We start from the raw sequence: 22,259 nt of genomic DNA on the forward strand, positions 1-22,259 counted from the left end.
TGGTCCACCTTTTGGATCTTTTAAAAAAAATGTTTAGAACCCAGGAGCAAACATGCTGAATACATTTGGATCCATATCACAAAGTAGCAAGTTAACTGCTTTTAAAAAATTTCCTTTATCACTCACTGTACTAGTGACCCATCTTGTTAAGTTTTCCTCTGTACTTTTTATGTTCTTACAAATAGAATGTTGAGAGCTGTGTTCCTATAAGGTGTCTATATAAAGAATTTAGTAACTTTACTGATCAGCAATTTGTTTATTGATGGTATTTTATCCACAAATGTACCTTGTCTGAAAGGGTTTTTAAGGAGAGGGATCATCCTATGTATATATAATATTTTATCCACAGTGATTCTTTACTTCTTGATGGTTCTTTATCAATAGTTACATATTTTTATTTGTGAGATGTTTTATAAATTGATGAAATTTTACCTGTAGTTGGTAAGAGATACTTCTTATTTGAACATACAAATACATCTTTTATAGTGAACCAATCAGTTTCATATCTGTCAGAGAATTCAGCTTGAATTTTATCTCAGCTTGCTAACTATTTTGGTGAACATACCCTCTGAAAATTTAATAGGAAAAAAATTCAAGTTCATTTTCTAGTGGGTAATGAGGGCTGATTGATTTACTTGATATACTTTTTGTCTCTTTATTTTCATGGCATGCATGTAATACCAGCACTCAGCATCTCCTTATACCAAAATTCTAATCAGAAGCATTGTCAAAATTTTGCTACTCAGGTGTATCTTTCTCTTGCTCTTAATTTTTTGCTCAGAGTTATAGGAGCCATCTGATTGGACACTATGTTATGTTTTAAAGAACATTTTATTTTCTAAGGGAAGTAAGCAGAGTAATATCAGGTATAAAAACTTCAGTGCTCATTCTGGTGTGGTGGTGAGGAAGATTTGGAAATACTGGTGTTAATATTTCGAGAAAACACCTTTGACAGAGCTGAAGATACCTTTGCCAGCATTTTAGATCTTTGTTTGGGAACATCAGACCTGGAAGTTTCTGTGGACAAAGCAAAGCAGTATAGATATTTATTAAACATTTTAGTTGAGGCAGTAATACCATAGGATTAATGATTTAGAATTCAGAAATTGACATTTATAAAATAAATTATGGGATTTAAAAAATATTCACAAAGATTTTGTTGATTCGATCCTTCTAACACCCCTGTGAAGGAAACAGAATGATATCCCCATTTTTGGTTATGAATCTTGATGAAGTCAAAACTGTGCCTATGGTCACGAGAGTAGAAAGGCATCACACTTTGATAGGGTCCAGCTTTCTGACTCTCATGGCATCATCATGCCTGCTGTACTCTGATGCTGCTTCTCTAATCAGGTGTTCAAAGAATACCTTTCTTTTTCTAGCAGAAGAACCTCTGAAAAAGGCTAATGAGCAAAACTCACATAGAGGGTACTGATAACTTTCAACTCTACACAGCAAGACTGTCTATTTCAGAGTGCTCAGTTGAAAACAGAAGTGCATTAAAAGTGCTGTTATTTCTCACAACTTTGGGTAAATTTTTAGTTGACTGACTTCAAGTGATTTTTTTGTCATGTGAAAGAAGACTGTATGGATAATAAAGTTTCCATTTGGAATTATTGTTCTGTATCAGTTCTTCAGGGCATGGACTCTTGGAGAATATCATATTAAAATTTAAAAATGAGTATTTTACATGTAAAGATGGAGGTGTACATTTATGTATTTTTATGAAAACTGATGATAGAATGCGATAGGACATGAAAGCACACATAGTAGTAAAAGCCCATCTTTTCTTAATTCCAGTACATGCCAGAATTCAAGACTATACCTTTTATAGTTATTAGATTTGTTTTTTCTAGCAAGGTGATCTTCTACAGTTAAAGCTAAAATGTTGTTTAGTCACTAAGTCACGTCTGACTCTTTTGTGACCCCATGTACTGTAACCTGCCAGGCACCTCTGTCCATGGGATTTCCCAGGCAAGAATACTGGAATGGATTGCTATTTCCTTCTCCAGGGGATCTTTCTGACTCAGGGATCGAACCCAGGCCTCCTGCGTCTCCTGCACTGGCAGACAGATTCTTTACGTCTGACCCACCTGGGAAGCCCCTTAAAAGCTAACACAGCTAACAGCAAATTTAAAGCTGTCAGACGTGAAAAGTGAAAGTGTTGGTTGCTCAGTCGTGTCCCACTCTTTGTGACCCCATGGACTGTAGCCCGGCAGGCTCCTCTGTTCGTCTAATTCTCCAGGCAGAAATACTGGAGCGGGTTGCCGTCCCCTTCTCCAGGGGCTCTTCCTGACCCAGGGTTCAAACCTGGGTCTCCTGCACTTCAGGCAGATTCTTTATCATCAATCACCAGGGAAGTCCAAGAAAGCCAACAGAATAAAGAATAAGAGAAAGTATGTTTAGGTTTTTTGTGCATGCCCAGTTGGTCAGTTGTGTCCGACTCTTTGCAACCCTACAGACTGTGGCCCACCAGGCTCTTCTGTCTGTGGGATTTTTTTGTTCAGGCAAGAAAAGTGGAGTGTGTTACCATTTCCTTCTCCAGGGGATTTTACCAACCCAGGGATTGAATCTAGGCCTCCTGAGTCTCCTTCATTGGCAGGCAGATTGTTTACTACTGAGCCACCTGGGAAGCCTCTGTGTAGATTTTTACCATGCCACTGTTTTTTAAATTATCTAAAAATTAAAAAGGAAAAAGCCAAAATCTGCAGCAAAAAGACAGAAGTATGGATGAAAGAGAAAAATGTACATTATGAAAAGGAAAGATAAAAATTTTTCTAACATGATTGAGGCATTATGACAAGGCTTCTGAAATTCTCATTGGAGAGGTAAGGGTTAATGTTCTGGAAACTTGGTGGTCTTGTTAAAAATGCATATTTCTGGGCAGCATTACCCCAAGATACTAACTTAACCAGTCTATAGAGGGTCTGAGAATCTTCACTGTCAAAAAGGTATTCTGGGTGGTTCCAGTGTTGTAAAGCAGTTTCTAGAAACACCAAAGACTGCCCAAATCCATATTCTCTACTAGAAGACTGGTGGGTGGCTGGTGTACTAGGTTAATAGCATCATTCCCAGAGTGGTCAGTGAACTCTTGTGTTTATCAATTAATAGTTCTTTTCACAACAAAACTATAAGCTATTTTTGGTCATTACTCACTAAGGACCTAGTTCTGGGATGCAATGGCAACTATATGGATCCACAGTGTAAAGAGAAGACAGAATGTAGGATAAAAGAAAGAAGATATGTTTCTGAACCCTAAAAGCTCTCCATTCGTTGGCTGTATAACCTCCGATAGTTATTTATCTCCATTTTCTCATTTGTAAATTAGGGTTCTAAGACTTGCAGGGGGAACACTATATGGTGTAGGAAATATAAACAAGTTTTGTCCCATTTATCAGGTGTTTTGAAATTACATCATAAAATCTGAAAGCCAGGATTTTTCACACAAAACTGTCTCTACTTTCTTCTGAAAAAGGCTAATCCCTGAATTAGAAGGCCTGGCAAGAAGCCAGCATGCCAATGACTGGACCTGAGTAACACAGCTCCCTTTAGATGGGGCATGCCATGGACCCCTGCTCAAACTACTGTTCTTGTTTGTCACCTACTTAGCTCCTGTGATCATTTGAGTATGTCAGCTATGGTCATGCTGAATGAGCTCAGGCTTTGAAGTCTGGCAGATCTGTATTTGAACCCCAGTGCTGTAGCTTACTAGCTTGGGGTGACCTTGAATAACTTATTCTCACTTTCTCTTTAGTAAAATGAAGATAGCTGATGCCTAATCAATGTTAGATCCATTACCTATTACCTCTTTGGTTTAAGAATTGCATAGTAAATTGCAAGTGGAAATAATATCTTAATATTTATATATAATATTTGTATTTTTATATATAGCAATCTCATACTGATAACATGCATCAAAACTGCAAAGGAGAAACTACTCATTCTAGAAGTAATGTTAAAAGCATAACATATTTTGTACCTGAAATGCCTTCTTTTGAGGGATTCACACTGTGAAGAATATTCTTGTTTCCTTCAAAAATGGTGATAAACTGCAAGACAAAGCAAAGTACAGATTCAACCTTTTGTTAGATACTACATACTAGAGATATCTAAAAATCCTCAAGAGAGGTAGTATAATCATTATAGCATTTTATATGACTTCTGTGTTCTGCAGTTACAATTATTCTCTGAGACTCATACATTTTGCCAATTATATGGCTAGGACTGACCCTTATCATAGATATGAACCTTGACTACCAAATATTTGAAGGCTCAGGTATCATAAGAGATAAAAAAATGTCAGCTTTGCCTCTCCCTCCTCCTCTTTGAGATAAATTGCAATGAGTAGTAAGTTACAGATTATTTTCTGATAATAAAGATAAGAGAAGGAAATAGATGTTTATTACATAACTCTTAACTTCCTTTTATGGAAGGAAAGCTGTTTCCAAAGAGAAGTCAAGTGGCTGTGTGGATCTAGAGCAGGGAACATGGCTCAGATACTAACTTTATTCCATAGGACTTTATCACATCTTTGAATGCAAAAGAAGCAATTTCCCCAGAAAGGCATGAAATAGCCTGGGACAGGTAGCAAGATTTCATTGTAGCTATTCTAGAATGCTAGTAATTTAAAAAGGAAATAAGTCAATAAAGTAAGGCTAAATATATGTAACACAAAATGCTTGCATATAGATTATGCAAAGACCACCAGATATTAATGAATTCTACCACAGTTCCTCCAAGAGGATTTGAGGCAGAGTTTGAGATATTTTGAACAGGATGCTTGAAGAATAAAATGGAGCAGAGACTGTGTAAAGAACTTATTCTCAGCATTGGCTGCAAAGTAGAATTATCTATGAAATTTTTTTTTTGTTTAAATATGAATCCCTGGGTCCCATACCACCATGGAATTGAAGTCCCTGAGGGTGGGGCAGATACTGATACTAAAGAAAAACACATGACTAATGTGTGAGAATCAGAGTTGATAATACCTAGTCTATAAGGAGGAGGCAGATGCTACCATGTGTCTCAGGTGAATAAAATAATTTAGGTTCTGCTAAGAACTTCCAGCATTACATTAGATTCAAGAGTATCTGCTGTTACTTCATGAAACATTGTTAACATAATCTTTTTAATAAAAATTTATAGGTTCTTTAGAAAAATTTATTGTAGTTGTTTTACAATGTTAGCTTTTACTATGTAGCTAAGTGAATCAGCAATACCTGGATCCCCTCTTTTTTGGATTTTTTTTTCCCCATTTAGGTCACCAGAGAGCAATGAGTTCCCTGTGCTATAGAGTAGGTTCTCATTAGTCATCTATTTTATACATAGTAGTGTATGTACGGCAGTTCAAATCTCCCAATTCATCTCAACCCTCACTTCCCTGCCACCCTTGGTAACCATAAATTTGTTCTCTACATCTGTGTCTCTATTTCTGCTCTGCAGATATTTTCATCTGTACCATTTTTCTAAATTCACATGTAAGTGATATTATACAATATTTGTTTTCCTCTCATATTTACTTCACTCTGTATGACAATCTCTAGGTCTATCCATGTCTACAAATGACCCAGTTTCATTCCTTTATATGGCTGAGTGATATTCCACTGTATATATGTTCCACATTGTCTTTATCCACCTCTCTGTTGATGGACATTTAGGTTATTTCTATGTCACATCTATTTTAAACAGTGCTGCAATGAACATTGGGGTACATGTGTCTTTTGATCATGGCCATTCTGACTGGTGTGAGGTGATACCTCGTGGATTTGACTTGCATTTCTCTAATAATTAGTGATGTTGAACATCTTTTCATGTGTTTGTTGGCCAACTGTATGTCTTCTTTGGAGAAATGTCTATTTAGGTCTTCTTTCCATTTTTTGGTTGCATTATTTCTTTGATATTGAGCTACATGAAGTGTTTGTACATTAAGGAGGTTAATCCTTTGTCAATTGCTTTGCAAATATTTTCTTCCATTCTTAGGGTTGTCTTTTTGTCTTATTTATGGTTTCCTTTGCTGTGCAAAAGTTTTTAAATTTAGTTGGGTCCTATTTGATCTTTTTGACTCACCTCCTAGAATAATGACAATGAAAACAAAAATAAATCAATGAAGCCTAATTAAATTTAATATCACTTAAGTTTTTATTTGAAAATTTAAAAATATTGCCTATGTTGGAGTTGGCATCTTTGTCCTTTCCCTTTAAAGTTATAGACACTGTCTTAGTTCTTTGTATATTGAGTAATATTGTATTGTATCCTGACCATTTTGAACAATTTATATGATTCTAAGAACTGTTAAAATTCTCTGTAGAGGGTTAATTTTTTTTTAAGGTAGTTAATTAACCCATTAAAGTTCAGAACACATATCTTACCTTGTCTTCTGTGACTGTGGTTCCAATGTAAATTTAGTTTTCAGTCTTGGCAGTATTTTTTAGTGTGTATCTCTATTAAGACTGTAGTTCAATTTCTCATAGCCTTTTGTCTATAGAACCTCAAGTCAGTTCCTTGCTACACATCTCAGGAGACACTTTATAAAAAGAGACTGGGAGGGGCTCCTTTTTCATGTCCCTCTTTGATTTCAGTGTCTCTGATTCTCAGCAGTCCCCTATTCTGACTCTATGTTTGGAATGCCATGGCTCTAGCCTTCCTGTGGGCTGTCTCATACATCCCATGATGGTATCGATGTCCAGGGTAAAGTAACAAAAGAAGGCAGAGAAAAACATAGCAGGTTTCCCCCTAGTGTTCTTCATGTTGCTGGAGACTAATTCCTCTGGTCAGAGAGAAATATTTTCTCTCAGTCTTAAGCACCTCACAGCTTCATTGCCACTGTTGTGCAGGTTTATGGCTAAAACTTCCCTTCAGAGAGGGCAGAAGAAGGGGAAAAAGTGTTCAGTGAAAAGTGAGCTTCCCTACTTTCCATTTCACAGGTACTTCTTCCTAATTCTGGTAAGAGAGCCATGGTTTCTCTTGGAGCTTTCTTATTTTATCCATTCCCTCTATGTAATTACAGGATTTGAACTGCCCTGGGTCTATGCTAGGAGATGTGAGAGGAAAAAACACATGAAACTCATAATGGTTTTGGAGTTCTGATCTCCTGCCTCAAACTACTGACTTACTTGCTTTTCAGTACCCTCAGGAGTTGTCTAGAGAGTTTTTAATCAGTGAGAGACACAACTGGAATGTGCTTTACTTTACCTTACTCAGAACTGGGCTGAATAAAAACTTTAAGCATAATTTTACCATGGAAAAGTGTTAAGAAAGGAAAGAGGCCAAGAGCCAAAAGGGTGCAGACTAGCCAGCAGTTCAGTCTGGCACAAGGAATGGCCTGTTAATCAGATCCTTGGACTAGAGATTGTCTCCATTTTAGTGACATATGATTTTACTTGGAAAATATGGCCTAAGTGAAGCCTGAGGTTGTCAAACAGATGTTTAAGTTTAAAAATTAATATTAGGTTGAGTGAGGAACTAACCCAACATCTTTAGAGATGTGGTAAAAGTTATCTTAAGTATGAGTTGTAAGATTTGACTCTGAAAATTACTCTGGTAATGAGAAGTGACTGGATAATCAATGGATTGTCTGTCATGGGGTTGGGGAGATTTGCTTAAAAATAGGATTAAATTATCCAAGAAACAACCACAACATAAGAGGATTTGTTAGCTCGAGGATTCATTGGAATGTTTCTAAAAAGGATTAGGAAGCAGGACACTTTCTGAGTTTACACTGGAGCATAGCTCGGTCTCCTGGAAAACTGTCTTCAGGCAGTCAGTCCTTAGGAATGCAGAGAAATACATGGAATCAGTATTTACTTCTTATAACCCACTCTCTTCCATTTTTGAAGCTTCTGTTTCTTCCCTGCCTCCACCAAATCCCTCACTTGGGTCTACTTGCCCTAAGAAGGGCCACGTGACGCATTCCTTCTCAGATTTCCTCCACTGACCGTGGTAACAGAGTCAAGGGATGGAATTGTTTTCAGGTGCTAAGAAGGAACAGTGGCTTATCCGGTGCCCTTACGCAAGGAATGATAGCTTAAGGCTAAGGTGAGAATTGACGGATTTCTTGGGTACCATGGACAAGTCTTAGCCTGGAGGAGAGATTTGAGCATGAAGAAATTGCAAATAGGGGAATACTTCCTGGTGCCCCTCAAACAGCACCACACAGCCATTGATTTGACCTTGAAAAATAAAATATACTCAAATGGTCTCATATATTCTAATTAGAGGCTATAGAAAAAAAATACTTACATTAACACTATTTGAATTTTCTGGCATTTGTTCCTGAGAACTTGCTGTGGAGAGGAAGAAAAAAACAGGAAAAAAATAGTATTCTTTCTGAGGCACAAATAATATTGACACAAACCTCATCTTTTGTTTTTCACTGAAAAGTCATAATTAGGCTAATAGAAGAAATTGTTTTAGTGCATTGACAATGTGAACAAAACTGAAATAGGTGAGATCCTTAGATGTATGTGGCATATTTTAGCCCTTCTTTTAGGAATTAGGAAAGATGAAGTGTGATGTCACAGGAAAGACAGATTCTATAACTTAATAACTATAAATCTATGAATGACCATTCAATCCCCATGTGCCTCTTTATTATTTATTTTGCATGTAAAATAAGAAGTTACCCTATACGTGATTCCTTAAAGGCCTTTCCAATTTTAGCGCTCTTTGATTTTACATAGCTAATTAAGAGCAGACAATTGGAACAAAGAGGAAGTTTATCATAAGAGCTAGTCTTATGAAAGATTCTGAGTGAGAATGATGAGAATGTTGAAACAACGCCAAGAGGAAACCTGGTGGAGTTGCTGCACAACTGAAAGTTGCCTGAACTTCAGGGGAAGTCAAGACACCAGTTAAAAAATTCAACCCAACGAGGTAGACATGATACCATGAGATAAGTTTCACAAAGACCCATCACTAAGATGGCAGTGCACCTACTAGGGCATCAGAAAACCTGAGTTTAAGTCTTAGCTTCACTACTTAGAGCTGTGTGGATACCAGTGAATTTAATGTGACTTCTCTCCCAGTTTCCTCCCCTTTGTAGACTGTCAATGAGACTATTTTCCTGTCTCTGTCTTAAGAAGACTTAATATCTCATGTATAAAAAACTACACATTTTATAGACAGGTACTCATCAAGAGCCAACACATGTTTGTTAGGATCAATTTAGGTTCTGGGGGAAAAAATAAACAGTAGCAAGACCTCAGTTAATTCAAGAGAAGAGCTCATTAATTATCTGACTTACCTGACAAGGTTGGCAAAATTTCACTGTTGGTTAATAATATCTCTAAATTATCTAACTCTATATTGCACATAACTGAACTGACTTTTAATGACTGAGAACATTTGGATTTACTACCATGGCTATCATTCCAAACACTAGTTTTTATGTTTCTAGGTTAGGTGACTATCAACTTTCCAGGATGTACTAGGAATTTGTTTTGATGAAAAGTCACAGAAAAATTCCTGCTAGTTTAGAATCCTAGGATATTCAGATTGAAGTTATTTGAGGTTTTCTTCTATATTCTATATAAAACTATAAACTAAAACTAAGAATATTTTATAGTGTATATGAAAACTATAAACTAAAATGTTCAACCTTAATCTTGTCATTCAACTCAAGATTTAAATATCCTATGGCTTATGTGACATCTCAACTTTAATATCTTAACATATTCAAAACAGAATTCTTATGCACTCTCTTTAGTTAGTCCCATAGTCTCTCTTATTTACTGCCGCCTCCTACTATAAGCTTGTTTTAGTCCCTTGGGGATATGGCTGTGATCTTCATGGAGCTTATATTCTAGAAGGAGATAGTGAAAAAAACAAATACGAAGTCTGTCATGCAGTAATAAGAGCTATGGAGAAAACAAAGCAAAGAAGTGGAATATGCAGTGCCATCTTGAAAATGAGGTTACAATTTCAAAGAGTGTGGTCCAAGAAGACTTCACTGAGAAGGTGACATCTGAGTTTCAGAAGGTGAAGAATAAGCAATGTAGATACAGGAGGAAGAGCACTACATGAGGATTAGCAAGTGGACAGATTCTGAATTCCTGGAATGTTTAAGGACTAGAGAAGGTCAGTGAGGCTAGGACAGGGTGAGCCAGAAAGGGAAACCGAGGAGGTGATAATAGGGGTTTGGGTTGATGTCCAGAGGATGTAAGGTTTTGCATGCCACTGTAATTTCTTTGGTTTTTGTTTCAGATGGGATGGGAAATACTTATACCTGTAATTATCTTTGCTGCTCTGCCTCAAGTTACAAGGTAAATTCTATGATGTTGAGGACTTTATCAGTCATATTCAAATATGGGATTTTAGAACACAAAGGAGGTGCTCAGTGAATTTCTGAATTAATGAATTGGACAGCTTCAATATTACTGAAGGATTTAAGAATTAAGCTTGATCGTTGTAATGAAGCTGGAATAAACAAAACACTGAATTTAGGGTCATAAGACTTGGGATCTAGACTGGCTCTGCCTGTGACTTAAAGTAACCTTGGACAAGTCACTTCCTCATCCTGAGCTTGAATTTCCTCATGTAAACAATGAAGGAAGTTATATTAAGTGATTTTTGTCTGACTCTCAACAGCCTAGGATTCTATAATATGGGTATCATACAGTGATTATTTTGACACCAGGTTATAGTATGTTTATAGAATTCTGGTGTACTTACTGTTATTTTATGAACCATCTTAATAAAAATGATTTCCTCTTTCAAGTTGAGAGAATATGTTTCTTTTTTTTGTTTGTTTGTTTTTTTCATTTATTTTTATTAGTTGGAGGCTAATTACTTTACAATATTGTAGTGGTTTTTGTCATACATTGACATGAATCAGCCATGGATTTATATGTATTCCCCATCCCGATCCCCCCTCCCACCTCCCTCTCTACCCGATCCCTCTGGGTCTTCCCAGTGCACCAGGCCCGAGCACTTGTCTCATGCATCCAACCTAGGCTGGTGATCTGTTTCACCCTAAATAATATGCATGTTTTGATGCTGTTCCCTCGAAACATCCCACCCTCGCCTTCTCCCACAGAGTCCAAAAGTCTGTTCTGTACATCTGTGTCTCTTTTTCTGTTTTGCATATAGGGTTATCATTACCATCTTTCTAAATTCCATATATGTTTCTTAAGTAACACCTTGAGTGAGCTGTATGTTCAAAATACCCAGGGTAAACATGTGGTTCAGATTTAAAGGCCACTTTATGGTAGGCACAAACTCAAATTCTTGGACATGCTACCACTGTTAGAACCATATTAATTACCTGAGATTTCAACAAATAGAGTGCTAGACAGTCTTCACACAAATACTCTAAGCACTTAATATAATTATAGGTTGAAAAAAAGAAAACCAAAAAAACTAAGTGAGGTCCATACTGCTGCTGCTGCTAAGTCACTTTAGTCGTGTCCGACTCTGTGTGACACCATAGACGGCAGCCCACCAGGCTCTCCCATCCCTGGGATTCTCCAGGCAAGAACACTGGAGTGGGTTGCCATTTCCTTCTCCAGAGGTCCATACTAGCCACATTTAAATATAAGCATATGAATTTAGCTCTAAAGGCCCTTTTCAGGGGTACATTTTGATTTGGTTAAGCACAAAGAAAGGATAAGTTCTCAAATAAATTGTTAAATCCTAGTATAGTATCATGGTTTCTGGTTCAGCTAGAAACTATGATATGCACCCTGATTTTGTGTATATTTCTCACAGGAGCATGGTAAACATAAATTCATTTATCACATCATATTCTTGACCAAAATCATTAATAATAACATAAAATAGTTCACTTATTTTAACACCAGCATGATATAGTACTGGATCTTTTCTAAAGGTAGATCAGCTCATAGGAAAAAGTAGTATCAACTTAAGGCTTGATAACTTAAAAAAACTGATCAGAGCAGTAGAGTATCCTTCTGAATAGTTTCTACTTTAAATTAAGAAAAAGAATAAATCCAAACCTTCCAAAATTTTAGTTCTCTCTGCAGTATAATCTTCAGTTTTACTAAAACAGAAGAGAAAAAGAACATTTCATTTTTTTGTGTATTTAATGAATCAAGAAATTACTGGTTAAGTAAATTCACAATCTGTCCTCATTCTCTATACAGCGGTAAACCTGGAATAATGTATCACTGAGTTTCCAAGTCAAAAGCAGACTATTTCTAAATTGATTTTCTTCCCACTTTTAAAATTCTGGTTAAATATAAATAAAATTTATCATCTTAACCATTTTTAAGTGTACAGTTTTATCCTTGAGTACATTCATATTATTGTGCAACTATCACCATCATCCATCTCTGGAACTTCTTCATTTCCTCAGAATCTGAAACTCTGTACTCATAAATTCTAATTCATAAATACTAACACTGTACATCCCTCCCTCTCCATCCCCTGGAACCCATATTTTACCTTATGCCTATGTGATCTGACTAGTTAGGTATCTCCTATAAGTGGAATCATAAATTTGCTATTTTGTGACATTTAGCATAATATCTTCAAGGTGACATGTCCCTGTCAGGATGCCCTTTCTTTCTAAAACTGAGAAATATTCTGTTGAAATTATGTACTATATTTTGCTGATCCATTCATCCATCAGTGGGCTCCTGTGTTACTTCCAAGATTTGGTTATTGTGAATAATGATGCTATGAATATAAATATAAAAATATTTATTTGAGTCCATGTTTTCAGTTCTTTGGAGTATATACCCAGAAGTAGAATTGCAGATCATATGGTAACTGTGTTTAATTTTTTTTTTTTTTTTACAAAGTCTCATACTGTTTTCAATAGTGCCTGTACCATTTTAAGTTTCCAGTGCTTTGTGTGAGGGTTCTGATTTCTTTACATTCTTGCCAACATGTTATTTTATGGAAAAAAAATTTGTTTTTTAATTATAGTTATCCTCATGGGTGTGAAAGAACATCTCATTGTGGTTTTGATTTGCATTTCCCTAATGATCAGTGATGTTGAGGATCTTTTTACCTGCTTATTGTCCATTTATACATCCTCTTTGAGGAAGTATCTATTCAAGCTGCCCTTTGCCTAATTTTTTAATCAGGTTGTTTTTTGTTTTTATTGAGTTATAGGAGTTCTTTATATATTCTGGATAGTATTTCCTTATCAGATATATGACTTGCAATTATATTCTCCCATTCTATGTGCTGACATTTTACTTTCCTTTGAAGCGCAAAAATTTCTACTTTTGGTACAGTCAAACTTATCTAATTTTTTCTTATTTATTTTTAAAATTTTTTTCTTACTGCTTGTACTTTTAGTATCATATCCAAGAAATTATTACTAAATCCAATGTCATGGACCTTCCCTATATGTTTTCTTACAAGAATTCTACAGTTTACTTAGGTGTCTTTGACCCATTTGAATTAGTTTTTCTACATAGTATAAGGTAAAGGTCTACTTCATTTTTGTGTGTGGTTACCTAGTTTTCCCAATGCCATCTGTTGAAAAGACGTTTTTCTCCATTTAATGGTCTTGGGATGCTTATCAAAAAGTATTTGATGATATATTAAGGATCTGTTCTGGGTTATTTATTTTATTCCATTGGTCTACATATCTGTCTTTTTGTCAGCATCACATTGTTTGATTACCATGATTCTGTAATAAGTTTTATAATCAGGAGTCCAAGTTTGTTCTTTCTTTTCAGGATTGTTTTGGCTACTGGGAGTCCTTTGAGATACCATATAAATATTCAAATGTATTTTTTCTTTTTCTGCAAAAAGTCAGAATTTTTATAAGGATTCCATTTAATCTGCACAATCCTTTGGGTATTATTGAAATCTTAACAGAATATTTCCATTAATTTGTGTCTTTTAAAATTTCCTCCCAGTATGTTTTTCAGTTTTCACTAGAGTATAGAAATGCAATGGTTTTCTTCTGGGTTGATTCTATATCTAGCAACTTTGATTAACTCATATATTTCTTTTAAAAGTTTTTTTTTTTTTTTTGGTATGGTATTGTTAGGTTTTCTACATATAAGATAATATCATCTATGAGCAGAGCTCATTTTAATTCTCTTCCAATTTAGATACCTTTTATTCCTTGCCTAATTGTTCTGGCTAGGACTTCTGGTAATATATAATAGAAGTGATGACAGTGTCAACTATTGTTGAATAAAACTGGAGAGAGTAGACATCCTTGTCTTCTTTCTGATCTTAGAGGAAATGCTTTCAGCTTTTCATGGTTATATATGACGTTAGCTGTAGGTTTGTCAGATATTACCTTTATTATGTTGAAGAATGAAATCCCTCATTTGCTCCACTGCTGCATTCCTTCCTATTAGTTGAGGTTTTGCAGAGACACATTTTGATTCCCTTTTTGTTTTCTGTCATGTATATTTTATAGTTATTTTCTTTGTTGTTAACATGGAGAGAACATATAACATCTTAAAGTTATGATAATTAAGTTGATATCATCAATTTAACCTCAGTTGCATACAAAAGCTCTACTCATCGATAGATCAACCACCATCCCTTTGTTACTGCTGTCCCAAATTATGGCTTTATATAAATTCTGTTTAGTCTCTGGGCTTCCCTGGTGGCTCAGATAGTAAAGAATCCACCTAAAATTATTATAATACTGGTTTTTACATTTGTCCATATATTTAACTTTACTAGAGAATTTAAAATTTTCATATGGCTTTGAGTTACCATCCAACATCCTTTAGTTTCAATTTGAAGAACTTGTGTTAACATTTCTTGCATTTCATTTTCTATTTTAGAATGTTCTGATTTCTCTTTCATTTTGAAGGGTATTTTTTACTGGTAATAAAGTTCTCACATGACAGTTTTCTCTTTTAGCCCTTTAAATATATAATCTACTGCCTTCCATCCTGCAAGCTTTCCTCTGAAAATTTTACTGACAGTTTTATGGAGATCTCTTGTACAAGCAATTTCTATGGTGCTACTTGAAGATTCTCTTTTGTCTTTAGCTTTTGGTGGTTGTGATTATGCCTCAGGTAGTCTCTGTGTACTTACGTTACTTAAAATTCACTGAACTTATTATTTGTATATTCATGCTTTTTCAAATTTGAGGAGGTTTTAGCCCTATTTCCCAAAATAATCCCCTTGCCCTTTTTCTCTCTTTTCTCTGGAACTCACCATAGTGTCTGTGTGTGGGTGTATGTGTATTGGTATGCTTGATGATACCCCTTAAGTTCCATAGAATCTGTTCACTCTTTTTTTCAGCCTCTTCTTTTTGCTTGTCAGACTCAATAATTTCAAGTGACTTGTGTTCAAATTCACTGATTATTTCTTCTGCTTGATTGTGACTGCTTTTGCGCCCATCTAGTGAATTTTACAATTTAGTTGCTATATTTTTCAGTTACAGAATTTATTTCTGACCAGTTCCTTTTTTAACAGGTTTTAATCTCTTAATTTTTATTTATATGATTTTTTTGGTATACTTTTCCTTTGACTTCCTTTAGTTCTTTGTGTTTCATTTATTTTAAAATCTTTGTCATATATGTCCATTTGGTGTGCTTCTCCATGGACATTTTCTGAGGATTTGGTTTCTTAAAAATGTGCCAAATTTTCTTGTTTCTTAGTATACATTGTGATCTTATGATGGAATTTGAGCATTTAAAGAAACAGTTATCTCTTCCAGCTTTTGGAGATTGGTGTAGAAACTCTTCACTAATTAGCAGAATGAGGAACCTTGGCAACAGACGGAGGTAAAGCCTTCAGGTGTTCATTTTGTTCTGGGCCTATGTATGTACTTTTGTTTTTCCTTCTTCACTTTTCCCTACCTGCTGTTAAATGTTTTGTTTCCTAAGAGTATCATCATGTTTCTTCTCAGTTTAGTGCAGTCGCTCAGTCGTGTCTGACTCTTTACAACCCCATGGACTGCAGCATGCCGGGCCTCCCTGTCCAACACCAACTCCTGTAGCTTGCTCAAACTCATGTCCATCGAGTCGGTGATGCCATGCAACCATCTCCTTCTCTGTTATCCCCTTCTCCTCCTGCCTTCAATCTTTCCCAGCATCAGGGCTTTTCCAATGAGTCAGTTCTTTGCTTCAGGTGGCCAAAGTATTGGGAGTTTCAGCTTCAGTATCTGTCCTTCCAATGAATGTTCAGGACTGATTTCTTTTTGATTGACTGGCTTGATCTCCTTGCAGTCCAAGGGGCTCTTGAGAGTTGTCTCCAACATCACAGTTCAAAAGAACCAATTATTCAGGCTCGGCTTTCTTTGTAGGCCAACTCTCACATCCATACATGACCACTGGAAAAACCATAGCTTTGACTAGACGGACCTTTGTCAGCAAAGCAATGTCTCTTTTTAACATGCTGCCCCGTTGGTCATAGCTTTTCTTCCAAGGAGCAAGCGTCTTTTAATTTCATGGCTGCAGTCACCATCTGCAGTGATTTTAGAGTCCAAGAAAATAAAGTCAGCCACTGTTTTCACTGTTTCCCCATCCATTTGCCATGAAGTGATGGGACCAGATGCCATGATCTTAGTTTTATGAATGTTGAATTTTAAGCCAGCTTTTTCACTCTCCTCTTTCACTTTCATCAAGAGGCTCTTTAGTTCTTCTTCACTTTCTGCCATAAGGATGGTGTCATCTGCATGTCTGAGGTCTCTTCTCAGAGCCTTAGCTATTCTGCTGTTTCCCTCTATCTGTAGTCTCTTGCCTTCAGGTGTCTGTGCATCTGTAGTCCCTTGTGATTTCCATGCACCATGGCATCCATCTACTGACTTCTGTGGCTTCCAGGCTTAGATCCAAACTATGCCATCATTCCCAATCTGTGCTTCTTCAGGTGAGACAGAAATAGTCTCTCAGGTAGTCCACAGATAGATCCGAACATTGCAAAAAGTTCCAATCTGTTCTTCCCACTCCAAGAGAAAAAACTGAGAATTGGACCATTTCTTTCCAACTATGCCACATCATGTTGCAGAAGGGGGTTGGGCAATGATAAGAAAAGTCTGTGGAATTTCCTGCCACGTTGAATGTGGCCTTTCTTTGGGCATTCCCTTGGTTGATGCTGTTATTTGATTGGTTTCTAGAGCTCTTGCGAAGTTGTTTTATCAGTCTGTAGTTATTTTTGTTTCTACAAGAAGATAAGGGTTTGCATTTTCTTGGCCTGCTAGCTTGCTCTAAATTGACTTTTATTCGGTATTATCTGTGCCCTCTGTCTTCATTGATATAAATAGTAGAGAGGTACCTGCATTACTATTTTGTCTGTTGATACAATCAATCATTATTTAGGAACAAGAGGCAATAATTTGGCCAGGAACAAATGTCCCAAAATAGTGTGTCAAAAAGAACTGTATCATGATGTGCGGGGAAAAATTATAACCAGGTGGATTTTTCTATTTCTACCTATTGCTTCTCCCACAATAGAAATACTTCTGTTTCTAGGTTATGAATACTCTTATAAACTTAAGAATAATTTTAGGCAACTTCTGTTCTAGATATAGTTTCTAATTAGATTTCAAGTCTGTTGCTGTTGTTCAGTCACCCAGATGTTTCTGATTCTTTGCAACCCAATGGACTGCAGCACGTCAGACCTCCCTGTCCCCCAGCATCTCCTGGAGTTTGCCCAAGTTCATGTCCATTGCATCGATGATGCCATCAAGTCATCTCATTGTCTGACACCCTCTTCTTCTTCCCTCAGTATTTCCCAGTATCAGGGACTTTTCCAAAGTATTGGCTCTTCACATCAGGTGACCAAAATACTGGAGCTTCAGCTTCAGCATCAGTTCTTCCAATTTGTACTCAGGGTTGATTTCCTTTAAGATCAACTAGTTTGATCAACTTGCTGTACAAGGGACTCTCAGGAGTCTTCTCCAGCACCACAGTTTGAAGACATCAATCTTTTGGTGCTCTGCCTTCTTTACGGTTCAGTTCTCACAACCGTATGGGACCACTGGGAAGACCATAGCCTTGACTATATAGACCTTTGTTGGCAGAGTAATGTCTCTGCTTTTCAACACACTGTCTCTGTTTGTCAAAGCTTTCCTGCCGAGAAGCAATCATCTTCTGATTTCATGGCTGCAGTAACCATCACAGTGATTTTAGAGCCCAAGAAGAGGAAGTCTGTCACTGCTTCCACTTTTTCGCCTTCTATTTGCCATAAAGTAATGGGGCTGGATGCCATGATCTTAGTTTTTAATATTTAGTTTTGAGCTGACTCTTTCACTTTCTTCCTTCATTCTCATCAAGAGGTTCTTTAGTTCCTCCTTGCTTTCTGAGATTAGAGTGGAATCATCTGTGTATCTGAGGTTGTTGATGTTTCTCCCTCCTATCCTGATTCCAGCATGTAACTCATCCAGTCCAGCATTTCTCATGATGTGCTCAGTGTATAAGTTAATAAGCAGGGTGACAACAGACAGCCCTGGTGTACTCCTTTCTCAGTCCTGAACCAATCAGTTGTTTCATACCAGGCTCTCACTGTTGCTTCTTGACTCACATACAGGTTTCTCAGGAAATAGGTAAAATGGTCTGGTATTCCCATCTCTTTAAGAGGTTTCCACACTTTGTTATGATCCACACAGTCAAAGGCTTTAGTGTAGTCAAAACAGAGGTAGATGTTTTTCTGGAATTCCCTTGCTTTCTCTATGGTTCAGTGAATGTTGGCAATCTGATCTCACAGCTACACAGTTCAGACGTTGCTCTGATAATCATCCAAACTTGGGTTGCCTTTTCATATAAACGCTGTCTATCTATACAGACCCACATCAAACTACATTGTTTTCTAGAATTCATCTCTGAATGCTCCAACTTACACTGTTCCCGGTCTTATTTGGATTCTTATTTGGATTCATACATACTGGAACAATTAATTAAAGAGAGTTGAGTAGGAACCCTTTGGAATGAAAGGCACTGGGTCACATTCGTATCTGCACTATCTTTCAGATGAAAAAAACAAAACAAAACCGTAACACACTAGCAAATTCTTAATTCAATACACTGTTAGACTAGGAAGAATGTAGAAGGCAGGTAACTAGGAACGGGGCATCAGATGGAATGAAAAGGCCTTAGAGAATGAGCACAGTGGAGAGGTAGGGGAGGAAAGGATAAGAAGGAGTGAAAGAAGTTGTAGGGTTGAATACTTCCCCAATCAAGTTTTACCAGGGACTTCATTCTTCCCAGAAGCATTACCCTCATCTCAGATTGCTATTTTATATTGCTTTAATTTCATATACCTGGCATATGAAATCAGATCTTCTTGGTTGTATGAAGATGAACTCATACTTCTGTGTATGAAGTAATGTGTCGGCTCAGTAATAAGAATTTTTTCTTCTTTCTGGAAAAAATGCAAGCCATGTATTACATTTGATATGCACTGTATCATATACTTGGCATTTTTCTCCCCTTTTAACATATACTATAATTAGAAAAAGTTTCAGACATTACTTAAAAATGGATGGAACCTATAGTTCTAATTAAAATGTCTTTTTCCAATATCGGTTTTAGGAAATGGCTAGTGAAAGGTTCTAGATGATAACGTTGAAGGTTGAGTAAATGCTAAAGATAAACATAGCACAAAGTTTGATGTATATGGTTTTCTAATTCTATACTTTACAGGTATTTTATGAAAACTTAGTTCAAAAAGAACAGAGATACAACTTTGGTCAGTTCAGAAGCTTGTCAACTCAATCATGTGAACCTGTACTCTAATCTGTTTGTTGGGAAGTCATGTGTGACTTTAAGGCCATAACTTTTATAAGTTATTTTTATAACTTTTATAGTGTTGTGTCTATTATAATCTTGAAAAAATAGACTACTATTACTGGGATTACTGCTTATATAGTCCATTTTTACTTTTGTTAATGTTATAACAATTATTTAGTTATCTGTGAAGCCAGTACTTCTGAATATGAGGCTCAAGAAAACTATTCTGCAGACTTCATCTAGTCATGTAATCACATTGATTCCCAAAAAATAGCTCAGAGTATGTGTTAAGATGATTTACCTGGGAAGCTTTTGAACTGAACAGAGTTGTATCTGTTGTTTCTGGTTCATCTCAGCTTTTGTGTTAACCTGGGATTCATGTCAAATGGATAATCAATAGGATTATCCCACCAGGAAACCCTAAATCATATATACTTTTCAAAAGCATACTTCGGTATACATTTTTGAACAGGAACCACCCAAAGAGTCACTTAAGTTCAAACCATTATGTGAGGCACTTGGTACTAGGGATGAAAGTTGTTCTCCATGAATACAGAGGAGTTTATGGGCTGATTGCAAGGGTGATATTTAAAATATTTTGATTAACTTGTTAACTTTGGGCCAGTTGGTTAAGTAACACATAGGAAAAAAAAATGCTATGTAACTTCCCCAAAAGATGCATAGCTATGAAAGATGGGATTCAAACCCAGACAATCTGAAGTTGTACTTCTTCTTTTTTTTTAAATTACCTCCTACCTCAACCCATCTTCTGGTCCTGCCCTACTTGTTGAAAATGTATTTACCAGTCAAAATATAAAAGGGATGAAATCTTCTAAAATACAAAAATAATTAACTTTCATTTCTCTTAAATAGCTTCCTTTTCTGTCATCCTTGGCTTTTAATTATTCTATGTCTGTTTTCATTATCTGCTTTCCTTCAATTGTGTTCTATGCATGTTGTAAATATTTTTAGAAAAGTTTCTTTCATTTTGTAAATTTTTCTTGCATACTTTATACATTTCTTGCATACTGTAAATGTTGCCAGACTTAGGAAGTGACCATCTGGAACCATTTTAGTATTTTTTTCTACTCAGTTAATGGGTGCATTCTTGGGCAGAATCTCTTAAGACCTCTACTCTTTCCACAAACATCTGGTTATTGAGAGTTATGGGTCTCACTCACCTTACTCTGTGACTTTTCCTCCCAAGTAGAATTTGTTTCAGTGAAGGTTCCTGAGCAGGGGGGCATGTCAAGTTCAGCAACAGTTCTTTTAATTTGTTCCTTCTTAGGTTCTATGACATGATTTGACATTGCTCCAGTATTTTCCACATTTGCGCTGGGCTGACAACATTTACTTAGTGAAAAAAACTTTTTCAGACTGCTTGTGCTTTGTGTTGGCTTGGGAGAAACAGCTTTGCTTTCTACTGGCTTTGTGGAATCTTTCACTTGATATTCAGTATTTTCTCCTGAGTGTTCTTGTACAATCTCTCTTAAAACAACTTCATCTTCATCAGATGAAGTTAGTTCCTCTTCTATGGTACTTTCTGAGACTTCTTGTTCAATATCATGAGCTACTAACCGAAGGATAAGTTCTTTTTTGTTCTGAACATCTTTTAAAAGCTCCACTTTGGTGATATCAGGCTTTCTTATATTCTGAAATGAATTTCTGCAAACAGCCTAGAATTGAAGGTATAATGAATATCAGAAACAAATGCCTCAATCACTTTTCCTGTGATTCTGTTATAAAAGAGCTATTTCAGTATGATTTCTAGTTTTAATGTAAAATAATATCTTCAGATGCTATGTTTACATTAGCAATATTTTAAAAAAGAAACATGAAAATTGTAAGAAATATTTGTTGGTATCATTTCTTTTACATTCAGAGATTGTATGTAATCTATCATACCATTTTATTAATCTACCATCATTTACTCCAGAGCTTAATGAAGGACTAACACAGGTTCTTCTTTGTCTCTTTTTGCTTAAACTTTGTATCTTGTTGCATCATGTATACTTTTTTTAAATTTTTTTACTTTGGAAGTTTGTGAGAGAAGTAGACATGATGATATATTTTTCTAAAAGTGTAGATAGGTTATCAAAGAGAAACTGAAATATACATATTTTCAATAGGAAAGCAATGTATTATCTGCTCTTGATTTTTAAAAATGATGAATGACCAAGATTGTGAAAGTCTCTGACTCTTTAATCTCTATTATTCCACTCTTGATTCTTTGGATATATTTTCCAAAAGAATCTTCAAAACATAAGTCTTCATTTCTCCCTCACCTCCCTAGACAAATCTCACCTTTCACTTTCAATGTCTAAAGACAGATCTAGACAATTATAATTGAGTAATATAACATCCCCATTTCAGTAGCCTTTGATGATGCCACAGAACCTCCAAATTGTTCCTAATCCTAGACCTCAACATTCCTTTGGAACACTGCAAGCCAATTTTTAAAATATTGGTACCAGAAAAGAATATTTTCTATGGAAACAAAATACACAAAGAGTCTCCTTAAGAACTTAAAACACAATCAGTTTTGATTTTCTGTGTTATTGGTGGGGGTGGGGTGGGGCAGTGGTTTAGAAAATCCAAAATCATTCTATATGGCTTTGAAATGTTACTATATAATATGTACAT

At 36.0% G+C, this 22,259-nt stretch overlaps 1 protein-coding gene across 1 annotated transcript in view; it reads right to left on the bottom strand.

The window, feature by feature from the left end:
- Positions 1-812: 812 nt before the first annotated feature.
- FSIP2 (fibrous sheath interacting protein 2) overlaps positions 813-22,259 on the bottom strand; it is a 127,782-nt gene continuing 106,335 nt past the window's right edge. The window contains exons 18-23 of the mRNA XM_020886299.2: positions 20,798-21,292; positions 19,148-19,248; positions 11,952-11,995; positions 8,239-8,282; positions 3,980-4,049; positions 813-1,017 (exon numbers count right to left, since the gene is read on the bottom strand). Of these exons, the coding sequence (XP_020741958.2) occupies positions 878-1,017; positions 3,980-4,049; positions 8,239-8,282; positions 11,952-11,995; positions 19,148-19,248; positions 20,798-21,292 (894 nt within the window). The 3' untranslated portion in view covers positions 813-877. The remainder of the gene's footprint in view (positions 1,018-3,979; positions 4,050-8,238; positions 8,283-11,951; positions 11,996-19,147; positions 19,249-20,797; positions 21,293-22,259) is intronic.

This window comes from Odocoileus virginianus, chromosome 13 (assembly GCF_023699985.2).
Source record: "Odocoileus virginianus isolate 20LAN1187 ecotype Illinois chromosome 13, Ovbor_1.2, whole genome shotgun sequence".
NCBI lineage: Eukaryota > Metazoa > Chordata > Mammalia > Artiodactyla > Cervidae > Odocoileus > Odocoileus virginianus.